Source organism: Lagopus leucura, unplaced genomic scaffold (genome assembly GCF_019238085.1).
Source record: "Lagopus leucura isolate 7727_CA_CO unplaced genomic scaffold, USGS_WTPT01 Super-Scaffold_73, whole genome shotgun sequence".
NCBI lineage: Eukaryota > Metazoa > Chordata > Aves > Galliformes > Phasianidae > Lagopus > Lagopus leucura.
In genome coordinates, this window is record NW_024962252.1 from 17,370,027 (window position 1) to 17,382,110 (window position 12,084).

General features: G+C 40.0%; 1 protein-coding gene across 9 annotated transcripts in view; it reads right to left on the reverse strand.

Moving 5' to 3' along the window:
• The window catches only part of DST (dystonin), a 293,875-nt gene that overhangs the window by 59,641 nt on the left and 222,150 nt on the right, over positions 1–12,084 (reverse strand). For all 9 annotated transcript variants that reach the window (XM_042893142.1, XM_042893128.1, XM_042893120.1 and 6 more), the window contains 7 exons: positions 7,046–7,207; positions 5,801–5,971; positions 4,869–5,035; positions 2,787–2,946; positions 2,209–2,535; positions 1,958–2,042; positions 587–828 (listed from right to left, as the gene is read on the reverse strand). In XM_042893142.1, coding sequence (XP_042749076.1) covers positions 587–828; positions 1,958–2,042; positions 2,209–2,535; positions 2,787–2,946; positions 4,869–5,035; positions 5,801–5,971; positions 7,046–7,207 — 1,314 coding nt within the window. The remainder of the gene's footprint in view (positions 1–586; positions 829–1,957; positions 2,043–2,208; positions 2,536–2,786; positions 2,947–4,868; positions 5,036–5,800; positions 5,972–7,045; positions 7,208–12,084) is intronic.

The window sequence follows — 12,084 nt, forward strand, 5'->3', positions numbered from 1 at the left end:
CCTTCAAGCTTTTTCTGTACAGGAAGCCCCACTGATGATTCTGTATCCATTTCTACATCTACAAACAAATAATTCAATTTATTAACATCTTAAAATATTAAATGTTAATGTGTATTAATATAGTGCATACATAACTTGAAGGAAATACATATTTTCATTTTTTTCCCACTCAAAACACTGCCCTCACCATCCAACTTGCAATATTATTTTTTTTAAATAAGTGTTTTTTGTTAAACAAGATCAGTAATGCATTTTAAATGCTGTCTTTTTCATATTTTACAGGATGATATCCATGTCATAACCAAAGAACCAAAATAACTTTGTTTGACAAGTCTAGAGTTTTCCCAGGGTAAGGTAGCTGCTTGAACAAAAAAGAAACATTGTGCTGCTGAGCTAAAAATAAATCAAAACCCAATTTTGTATGGGATTATAACAAATGACTCTGGAAAGTAAGCGTGATTCTTAACTACTGCTACAATTACAGCTGATCTAATGCCAAATTAGTTATTCACAAAACAGTTTTCTGCCAAACCAAAAGTTAACACAAAAAACCATACAGCAATAATTCACAGACTCTAAAACCTACTTTTTGTCTTTCTTGTGCTTGGCTTAATTCTTCACCCTGTGGTATTTGAGTTTCATACGACAGTAACTCCACTTCCACTTTGTCAAGCCATTTGCAGAGCTCTTCATGGGTTGAGTGCAGCTGACCTGCAAGCTGTAGGGCCTGCTCTAAGGTCTTGGACACATCAGAACTCAATTTTGTAATGTCTTTGTATCTCACTTTAATGCCTTCCAGTTTATCTTGAATTATTATAACTTCATCACCTAAAATACCAGAAGAACATTATTTCTTGTGAACATAATTCCCTAAAAATAAAAAAAAAATCCTAAGCATTGGCCCCTACCTAACACAGCAATCTCAGTATTTAATTTAGAAAATGATCCAAACAGGAGACGGAGCAAATCCTTACCTCCTGTAAATTATTCTACCCTCACCAAGTCTACAAAGCTATGAAGTTTACCTCAGTTTACGATCTATCTTCTGCCTTTTTTATTGTTTTACTAAACTATCAGAAAGTGAAGACTTTGACTCAACATTTAATGCAAATGTTCTTTAAAAAAAATCCATCCTTAAATTCACAATAGTTCTTAAAAGGTTATAAAAAAATAACAGAAGTTACTGAAATAAGAAAAAAAGTCAAGAATACTAACTAGATTTTCCATTACACTGATATTTTACACTACTCCTTGAACTGAACACTCTCTTTACAATCCATTAAAAACAAAAGGCTAAAATAAAAGCAACCTCCTGAAATTTATATTCAGATTTCATTATAGATTATGCATAATGTTTAAATTTGGAACAGAGAAAGATTCCCTGTCTTCAACCACATGTATGTCTTAAGGAGCTCAAGAACTTTAGAGGTGCTGGAAAATCTGGACAGGTGTTGATCTACAGAGCAGACAGATGGCGTACAACTGGAATGCAACTTTTCCCACAGTATTGGCTCCAATGGACAAAGCTTTCCTCTTGCAGTAAAAGGTAGTCTAATATCTCGTTCTTCTGTGAATGTCTCCAGGGAACTGACTGTGTCCACAGCCAAACAGCCCTCCAACCAGAATAATGTCCATAACTTGAAATTAGGAATGGAATGCAGGTTCACTAAATTTTCCATTAAGAATAATAGTAAAACAAGGGCCAAATTCCCTACAAGCATAAACTAACTTTTGCTCACTAACATTAACAATACATTTGGCTCCAAAACATAACCCACTCTGATCTCATACCTTTGTTAAAATAGATAACTACAAGTGCTTTAACAAACAAGCATATTGGTTGTTACTAGTATCTACATATTTTACTTAAAACTTCTCATAAGCACTTATCATTACAAGAAAAAAAAAAAAAAAAAAAAAAAAGCCTGGCAAATTGTACTTTTCTAAAAGCTCTCACCTGTTGTTTGTTTGAGAAGCTCTAAACCATTTTGTATAGCCAAATCAACATTTTGTTTTCTGAGAAGAATCTCCTCCTGAAGCTCCTAAGAGAAAATGCCACTTATGTAAGCACAAACATAATAAACAACACTATTTTTATTTGGATTAAGCATATTTCCATTTAAAACAAAATAGATTAATGAAAAATAAATGAAATATGGATTATAAATCATATAAAAATAAATAATAAATGAACAGAAATCAAAATACCAGTAGTTCAGAGTGCTGTTTCTCAAGCAATTCTGTGTTGCAATCTTGGACTGACAACTTGCTCAGTTTATCATGGACTTCATTCAGCCAGTTCATCAACTCAACTTCGTCCTCCCCAAAAATCTGAGCATTGCAGTATGCTTGCTGTAGAAGTTCAGACCTGCTGTTGCTCTTCTCTTGAATCTCAATGTATCGGGCCTGAGAAGAATCTAGCTTTTCCTGCACCATATCTTTATCTTCCCTGGAGCTCATAGTCTTTAGAGACTGACCAGTGCTAATGGCCTGAAGCAAACTCTTATTGTGAGCTAGGACATCATCTTCTAGGGCCTATATATTTTTTTAAATAATGAAAAACAATGGAAAAGAAAATCAGAAAAACATAAAAGAAATATAAGTGGAACTAAATAAAAACTGAATTAAAAAGAACGTACTGCCAACACAAATGAATAAAACTCAAATCACAGGAAAAAAAAAGTGTAGTAAAACACAAGTACACCACAAGAGCTTTCCCAATTATGCTTACTTCACAGATGAGTTTAAATAGAATGGCATGAGCAAATGTGTTGCTCATATCTTACTTTATGCTGAGAAATCTGCTGTTGCAGTTTGGAAGCCTGTGTTCCAATGGGTTCAGCATTTGCAAGTCTCTTCTCTGTGGCCGACAGCCACTCCACCAATGGCTCCAGAGCTTCATGAAACTGCTGTGCTACCACTGAGATGCCTTCCAACTGACGGTTCCTATAAACATCCCAAGAGAAAGAGCCTACTGTAGGGCATCTGCTTTAGCAGCGGTGTTGGACTGGATGATCTCTTGAGGTCCCTTCCAACCCCTGCAATTCTGTGATTCTGTGATTACACCTTTTATAGTTAGGCAAAGACTCTACTGAACCAGAACATATGATCACACTTCCTCAGCACTGTACATTATCTGCTAACATTTGTTCAATGATGTGAACAGAACTACGTGGCTTTACTTCACTCTAATTTGAAACTAATGAGACAGTGGTAATAAAGCACTAAGACTTGACCTCCAAAATAAAAAAAAGAAGTATCTAAAACCTTTCCGTTTCAGATTATTACATTTCAGAGAAAGTTCCTGATTACAGGAAGCCTTCTCTACAGCCACTGCTGAGACAATTTCCCTCAAGAAGACTTTTAAGAGATATTTTTCCGCACATAAAAAACATCACAGTATTGTCTTTCAGCAGGGGATCTTATTACAGGTAAAAGCTATGCTTATACATGCTTCCCTAGGCTTACAAACAAGGGAGACCCTACAGACCTGTCACAGTCAGCTATATAATGCTCACAGAAATACTCTACTTAGTTTTCAGAATTGTGGTCTGATCTTCAGATCTTCTCATTTCCAGAGACTGGCAAAGGAAAATGGAGACAAGCCTGCAACTAATAGATAGCTTGGGAAAAGCTGCAATTTGATTTTTAATTAAGTATCACCAGATTGGGAAAAGAATATTAAATTAAACATGACATTAACATTTATTCCACCAATGACTCAGATTCCTCCAATAAATTAAAAAAAAAAAAAAGAAAAAAAAAAAGGAAAAAAAAGGAAATAATTATCTATTAGTGGTTTACTCTACCAATTGAATAATTGAATAATTGTATCTTCAGTATGAAATAACAAGAGATTCAGAGTAAAGGAACTATAGAGGCTAGCAGAAGAACTAGAAGACAACACAGCTGAATTTAATATTACTCTAATTGCTCAAATCCCAATCCATCCATTTGCTCTTCACTGTAAAGTTTTACTGCTCACTTAAAACAATTTTCTTAAACTTTCCAAATCCTTTCTCATTCTCAATTACATATCTTTTTTCAGGTCACTTATGCATACTCTTCTCTCCCTACTACGAGGCTGTCCTTCTTAAAATCCCTACCCAGAAAATACATTCAGCAAAGTCCTTTAAACACTGATGTCTTCAGATGCTTTACAGTTCATGACTTGCCATATATTTTATACACAGACAACTCAAAAATATCTAAGTGTGTGTATATGTAGATATTGTGTCTTGTTGAATTGGAACTTGAACTGGACTGCAATCTCTAGCAGACTGTTTTCTGCACTGCTAGAATACAGGTACATACTTCAGTGGTCCTTTTTTCTCCGGAATTAATGCAGCTTAGCAACTTGAGTAAGAACATCAACAACTGGCAGCACCAGGGTTACTACCCTGTAGAAACTAATTATATGGATAACACTGAACAGCAAAAGGAGAAATGCCACCTCTTTGTAGCAGCATGTCAGGATTCTGAAGTTCCAATGAAACACTGTTATTATTTAAGTCTCAAATCCACACTTGATTCTATGCAAAACAGGAGATGTGGTTTTTAAATCAAGAAACTAGTGAACCAACAAAGATAAACTGTATAATACAAAATACACATATGCAGTTAATTCTAGCCAATTGTTATATCCCAGGCTATGATTCTGTTACAAGCTTTCGCTCTTTTCAAGTCCCTACTTCCCACTTTTTTCTTCAGAGGACCTATTACATCAACTTCAAGATACAGCAATGTAATGTACTAACAAGGATAATATTACTTAAAATATTTACGTTAGGGAGTTCCACATACTGCTTTTGACCATCCATCACATGCTATATCTGTATTATTCAAAGCTATGAAAGAATTTGAAATACCTTGTTTCAGCTTTACTGAGCAATGCATCCCATCGACTATCCAGCAAACTCAACTGCTTCAAGATTTTCACTTTATCAGCAGGTTCTGCTGACTCTGCAATTTTCTCCCCTTCACGCTTGATTACCTCAACAGTAGGCTTGCGGTCATCCAACAGCCTCTGGAGAAGCTAGAGAAAGCAATGAGATATGGAGTTATTAAGGAACACTGTAACATTACAAGTGTAAAAACAGATGGAGCTAGACTTCTTGAAAAACTCTTAAAGAGAAAAAAAAAAAGCAATGCTTATATTGCGATGTTGTGACTAATGCTAATGCTAATCAAATATAGGCACTCCTCCTCCCTGGCTCCACATACATGCTCATTTTAATTTCTCAATAGCAGCAGAGCTTCCCCAAGTCCAAAAGACCTCTTAGGTTTCCTTGGGGTGAAAACATGAGGCAAACCCAAAGAGCAAATATACAGGGTAACAAGTTATGCCTAATACCACTTAAGAAAACATGCAATTTAAAGTATTTGATGTATTTTGTAGGAGCATTCATGAGAAAGACACATGTCCTTCTAGATTTGGCAACACAAAGGCAATTGTGTAAACAGATACAAAAATCAGTGATATAACCTACTCATTATTTCTTTGAGATACAGTGAAATCATTGATCTAGTTTAGTAAAATCATTTTCTTTTCCAATGGACATTAACATTTATTTCCAAGAGAATGTTAATAATTCTAATTAGAGCTCAGATTGCAGTGTCTCACTCTGTCCTGTGCTCCTAGAAGGTGGGCACTTCTCCCAGCTGGATAGACTCTGGAGTACCAAATGGGTGGCTGTCAAATATACCTCAGTATACTTGAAGAGATCTCTGCTTTGACAGACAGGAGGATTTCTTCTCATTTCTCCAGTGAGAAGGAAGAGACTGGACATATTTTACTTACTTTCTGCTCTTGTATTTGGGCCTTCACAACTTTGAATTCAGCAGATGGCGGCTTTTGATTAGCCACAAGTTCTTCTGTATCAATGAGCCAACTAAGCAGAGATTCAAGGGCATCCTGAAATCTCCCGCAGTGAAGGAGGGCTTCCTGCAGTTGTGCTGCACGTTGGGCCACCTGAAAGAAAGTAGAGCATCTGACTGTACATTTTTTTTCCTTTGCTTAACACTTGGCAATATCATTACCATGTACACTCACTTTCATAGGTTTTTGTAACAGCACTATTGCACAATTTACCATTAATCTCTGCAGTCATCCACCAAAAAGAGGTTGACTGAGTAAACGAATCTGCTCTAGTAGTCCATTACAAGAGACACTCCTGTTTCATTTAGCTACAGTAACATGAATTACACTGACAGGATGTTTGTATTTCTTATGCTCTTCGTTTTCCTTACAAGAAGACTGAGCCAGGAATCCTGAGAAGCAATTGAGGGGCAATAACGCCTTCAAAGGAAAAAAGACATAGGAAAGGATAGGACAAATAGGTGAATTACAAGTGTCAGTGGCTCTGCTGCATCACTCTTTTGGGAACACAGAGAGCAGCAGAAACTGAATGCTATTTGGACTTCCCATCCCTGCCATTTTCAACAGCAACTACTTCAGGAAGATAAGCCTTTAAAGCATAGGAAAAAAAAAAAAATCTACAGCAGAGTTTTCCAAAGCAGTAGCACCTTCCAAACTTTCAGGCAACACTTAAGGTACTTACTATAAAGGAAATGTGCCACTAGCCACACTAAGCTGGGTTGAATCACTGTGTCCTGCACTGAGCATGTATAGCCAGTGTACACAAATATAACAGTGAAGAAATGTGAAAAAATACCAAAAAGGGAGTGCTCCAAAGCAGGTGACTACAAATGACATTGCTACCTTTCCCATGTGTCATAACTCTTGCCTCTTTCACTGAGTTATCAAACTTCTCTGTTCTGCTGAAGCAGAAAGGAATGCAGAGCCCTGGAGGAGTCTTTCCTCAATGAAAAGCCATGAGAGACCTACAGAAAGTTTGACAGAACTTTATAATGACAGCTAGTATCTCCGGCAACTAGCGATACAAATCTTATCCTTGGAATTACTACTGAAGTTATTGTATAAAATAACATAACTGAATATTTAATTTCCTGTGTTTTGAAAGAAGTAAATAAGTAAGGAAAACATAGGACATGACAAAAGCAGAAGAGCATACAAAATAATAACCTTCTTATTAAGAGTTTTCCACCGGGTGTTAACATCTTCAAGGTCATGTTCAAGGCTTTCTGTGTTGGTGCTTTTAGCAGCACTTTGAATAAGGCCTTGACCCAACCAGTTCACCTCCTGTTGTTTAACCTGCAGGGGCTCAATTTCTTCTTTCTGGAATACCTGCAGTTGGAAAACCAGGACACGCATGAAAAATAGAATTCACCTTGTGCATCACACTATGTAAAAATAATACATATGTATATATGTATGTGCTGAATTTCCTGACTGATAAAGAAAGGAAAACCATTCCTTACCAGAACCTTCCTTAAAACAAACAAACAAACAAACAAACGACATGAAAGACCTCATCTAAACAAAATAAATGCAGTACACCACTAAGGTAGGATGACATACATTTCCATCAGTAGCTCTAAACAGGAAGAAAGGGGAGAAAGAAAGGGAGGGAGAAGATCTTCACAACAAGGAAAAATATGAAGACCAGAGGAATGCATCTATCTGTTCAATTATCTGTCTATAAACTATACAAAAAAAAAAAAAAAAAAAAAGCACAGAAGGACTGTAAGTTATCCTTACATAAACAAGCAAACACCAAGACAGACAACTGGGCATTTTTTGCCAAGTTAGGACAAAAGTAAAACTTTCAAGTTAAAGAAACAGAGAAGAAAGAATGATTTTAAGGGAGGTTTTATGAGAATATAAGCATAATAAAATGAGGAAGCAGTACAGATGTTCCTGAAAAATCGTCACAGAGGACACCCATGAGAATGGTTTTAATTCAGAAACATTCTTGCAAATCACCAGGGCTTTGACAGTGCCCAAACAACAATTTGAACAGTTTTCTGTTTGCTTTATTTTACTTTTTCAGGTACTTGAGGCTTTTCAGAGCCAGATTATTACCATTAGCAACAGCAATGTAAATCACCACTTGTATTCAACTGAATGAGGCTGAAACGAAACCAGTGTCAATGAGATCAGAAAATGGCCCAAAGCCCCTGAATTAATTACACAGGCCAGTGAAAAATAACCAATGAATAAACAATGCTAAAGAATGCTCAACTTTTGACCCTAAATCCTTCTATTTCTATAGCAGCATTCAGTAACAGTTTTGGTGTACATTTAGCGCATTCAAAGCAACCTTTCTCAGCATTCTGAAAAGGAATCACTTCAAACATACCAATGACTCCTCTTTTGCACGGAACACAGTATGGCAAGTGATTTCTTTGCAAGCAGCAGCCCTCAGGTGGCTAAGCACGCTTCCAGGAGCTTGACAAGTCAATCTAGAAGCTAGGGCAAAGCTACACCAAGCAAGGGGGGAGAAGAAAGGGGGTGTAAAATCAACTAAGCATCCATAAGAATTTTGTTATTATGGACAAAAAAGAAAAAGCCCTGAAAACTCTAGGACTGTGGTTACATGAAAACTTACAGCATGCAACCAGCTGGCTGCTCCCAGAAAAGGGAAAACGTTCCTATTTTTCTTTACTTTAGAGAGAAGGCAAAATAATCTTTTTATACTGAACCAACAACAAATTCTTTTATGTCCCATAAAGCCTCATCTTTTGAAAGCCATGTCCTGCCACAAAGGACTGATCTCCATAACCTGCCCCTTAAAAAGACAAGAGTTCTTTGCAAAGAGAAGCTTAAAATAAATTACAATTACTGCTGAGGCCAAAGTTTACCCAAACAACTTAGCAACAAAGCTTGAAGTATCTCAGATTTCAACCAGAGAGGGAAGAAAGAAATTACAGACGTGATAAACACCCTTTCCTTATTACAAAGCTCCTACCTTACCCACCACTCTGAGAGCACTGTAAGACCCAGTGCCTCTAAAACACAGCCATGCCGTCAGATCTACTTTCAGGCACGCAAATGCAAAGGAAGGCTTTCAGAACATGCAGTGAGCCTTTAATCTACGTGCCTTGGAAACCACAACAATCTGATACTGTTGCTTATACCTTTATGAGTAAGGCAGTTCAGCCCTGAATAAATGGGCTGTAGCTGCCCTTGAATGGCATTGCCTTTAACCACAATCTGTGTAAGAACTGAACAACTGAACACGAACATCAGTGCACAGTGAGGCTCTCCAAATTAAGAGTAACAGACACCATCTGGACAATAAATAACCATGCACTGAACAGCTGGAAATAATCACCCCTGTCAGAAATTGCCCCTCGTTCATTTTCCAAACTGACCACCACACCTATTTGGGACATCTCGTGTGTGCTGCACGAGTGTCTCTGACCACTACATCTGCTGAATTAATAAAACACAAAGCGTTTCCAACAAGAGTCAAGTGTAGGAGAAGACTATAAGCAAGTTTGTTTAAGGTTACATTACAACTATTTCACAAATGGATTTTTTTTAATTACCTTATTAGACAATAGGCCATTGCAGACTGTATCTAAGGTTTCTTGTATGCCTGTAGTCCAGATATTGCTTTCACTTCTCTCTGGGATAGCTTTTGGACAGTTTACAGTGCAATCTAATTCAAGCTGCTGAACAGAAAATGTCATTTCATTTGAGCCTGCATCTGTTATACTCAAATCCCCTGGATCAGATAAAATCTCGTATTTTGCTAAATCCATGTGACTATTATTTACAGCAACGTTCATACAATAACCATCTAATTGAGGAGGAGTACCATCCACATCATTCCCCTCCACTGTTGTGACTTGCGTTTTAATTTTTCCACGTATGTTGTAGCCATTTTCCACTCCATTTTCACTCAGGGAAATGCTTCCTCCATCACCTTGAAGAGGATGGCCATGTGTCAGAGTTTCCTTTCTGAAACTTTCTAAGTAAGTGTATTTTCCACCCATCTCTTCCTGGTCACTCTCACATTTCTGTGAATTGCTTTGTTTAACTTTTCCAGAGGGCACAATGTCACATGAAGTCAGCCTGCAGCTCTCTCTGACAAAAACACTGCTGCTTGCAAGCACTGGGGCTTGCTGCTCTCTGCAAAGAGCTGGAAAGAATGGGCTGAGCTGACCTACTGCCTGGATGTCTTCTGCAGAAGATAAAGTCTGTGCCTGCATTCGCTCCCCTGCTAAGAGCGTATCTTGTTTTTCTTCCCTTTCTGTTGGAGGGCTGCACAAACCAGAATCATCTTCTTCTGAGGTCAGAGAATTCGTACCCCACTTGCATTTGCCTGATTTAGCTGTATCTGACAGGTCACCGGTTTCACTGAATGAGCACTCACTTTTATTTGTGTAATCTGAAAAGTTGGGCGGGACAAACATTCTCCATGACCGCCTGTGCTCCTTTTTCTCTGTGTGAGACTTCGTTTTGGGCAATCCCCCCGTTCGAATGACATCGCCGTTCAGCTTGAGAGCATCAAAGATCATTTTCTCATCTAACTTCTTGGCCTCACGGCTTCGGAGCTCAAAAGCACTGGAGGACGTCAGGGCACCATTGGAGCACAGAGTGCCGATATCCAGTGTTCGGTGACTGTAGGGTAAGGTCCGGTCCGTGAAGTGTCTGGAGGAGAGGCTGCCCTTCGATCCTGAATCGATTTGCTCATTGAGCCGCACGGTGTCATAGATGGACCTCTGGGGGACGTAACAGTCCTCAATGTTCAGGTCTTCATCCTCTTCTCCTTTGCCCACACACGGAGGATTCTGACGTAAACAGTCCGGCCTGCTAAGTGGCTTCCCCATTTTGCAAGGGTTCACACAAGATGCTACAATCCTTCTGCTTTCAGAAAGGAGGGAAACATTTAGAAAACACTGTCTGTCTAAAAAACTACAGTAAACTTGCCCTCAGCACAGGATGCATAGATATAAAACATACAAGATAACTTATGAGGTGGTTAAGGTTGTCATCAGTGCACTGGTTTAAATGCAGTTTTACCTGGATGTGTTACTGGTAGTTCGTTTTTTTCTTTTCTTTTTCCCTTGAAAACATAAAGTGCTTGAGTGAGAAAGGAACAGAAACCTTCCAATATCACAGGGAAACCGAGTATAGCAAAAACCAGCAGTGGCTTAAATGTTTAAAACCCTCCATGGAAGGCCGCTCTTATTTCTTCAGGTCAGAATGCGTATCTTAAATCTGCAGATTAAGCCTTCCAATTGAGCGAGCATTACCGAAGGCAGCACATTATCTCTTGGAGGTGACTGATTAGCTGTAATCCATTTAGCTGGGTCCAAGAATTCCATCTCCTTTATAAATAAAGCATCGTACCAGAGCTCGGGAAGGCAGACCCCCGGTGCCTGCGCACGGCTCAGACCAAGGCACTGAGAAAATCTTGGGGGAGAAACAAGTTAAATCCAAAGCACGAAGAATAAAACAGCCCTTCGCTTCTTTGGCAGTAGCTATCAACAACCTCGACCCGAGCGGCAGCTTACTCCCTCCTCGTCCCAAGCTCTTCACGAGTTCCATAGGTAAACATAGTTTCCTAGCATCCCAGCCGACTCAGCCGTTATTTCCCCCGCGTCAGGTTCCAGGCGGCCGGCCCGGCGCTTTCCTCGCTCCGTTCTGGACAGCCGCACTCCCGTTTAAGGCAGCCGCGGCGAAACACAACCGCGGCGTCCCCCACGAAGGCACGGCGGCTTCGGCTCGGCGCGGGCTGGGCCGGTCCCGGCTGCAAACGGCGGCTGGCACGGCGCTCCCCGCTCCTCCCCGGCCGAACGAGAAGGCGAGGAAAAAGCGATCCGGCCGCGCACGCCGGCGGGTAGCATCCAGCCAAGTCGATAAGCTCGCTCGGCTTCCCGCGAGCTGACGGGCGTCCTCCCAGCGCCGAGCTGGAAGGAACGCCCTTTCTCATTCTTCAGGCAACATCTGCTACCGCCACCCACCCCGCCCGGCCTCCGCGCACCGCTCGGCCGCGGTGGGAGGAGGTGCCCGGCCCCTGCTGCTCGCTGCCCCCCGCAGGGCGGCCTCGGCGCTGCGGCCGGGCCGGGACAAGGCAGGGCGGGGGCGCGGGCAGCGGAGGGGCCCGGCGAAGCGCAACCAACGCCGCTCGAACCGGCTCGTTTTCCGTTTTGGGGAGCCAACGTGCTCAGCTTGAGACCCAAGGATCATTTATTGACGGTACACTAGAA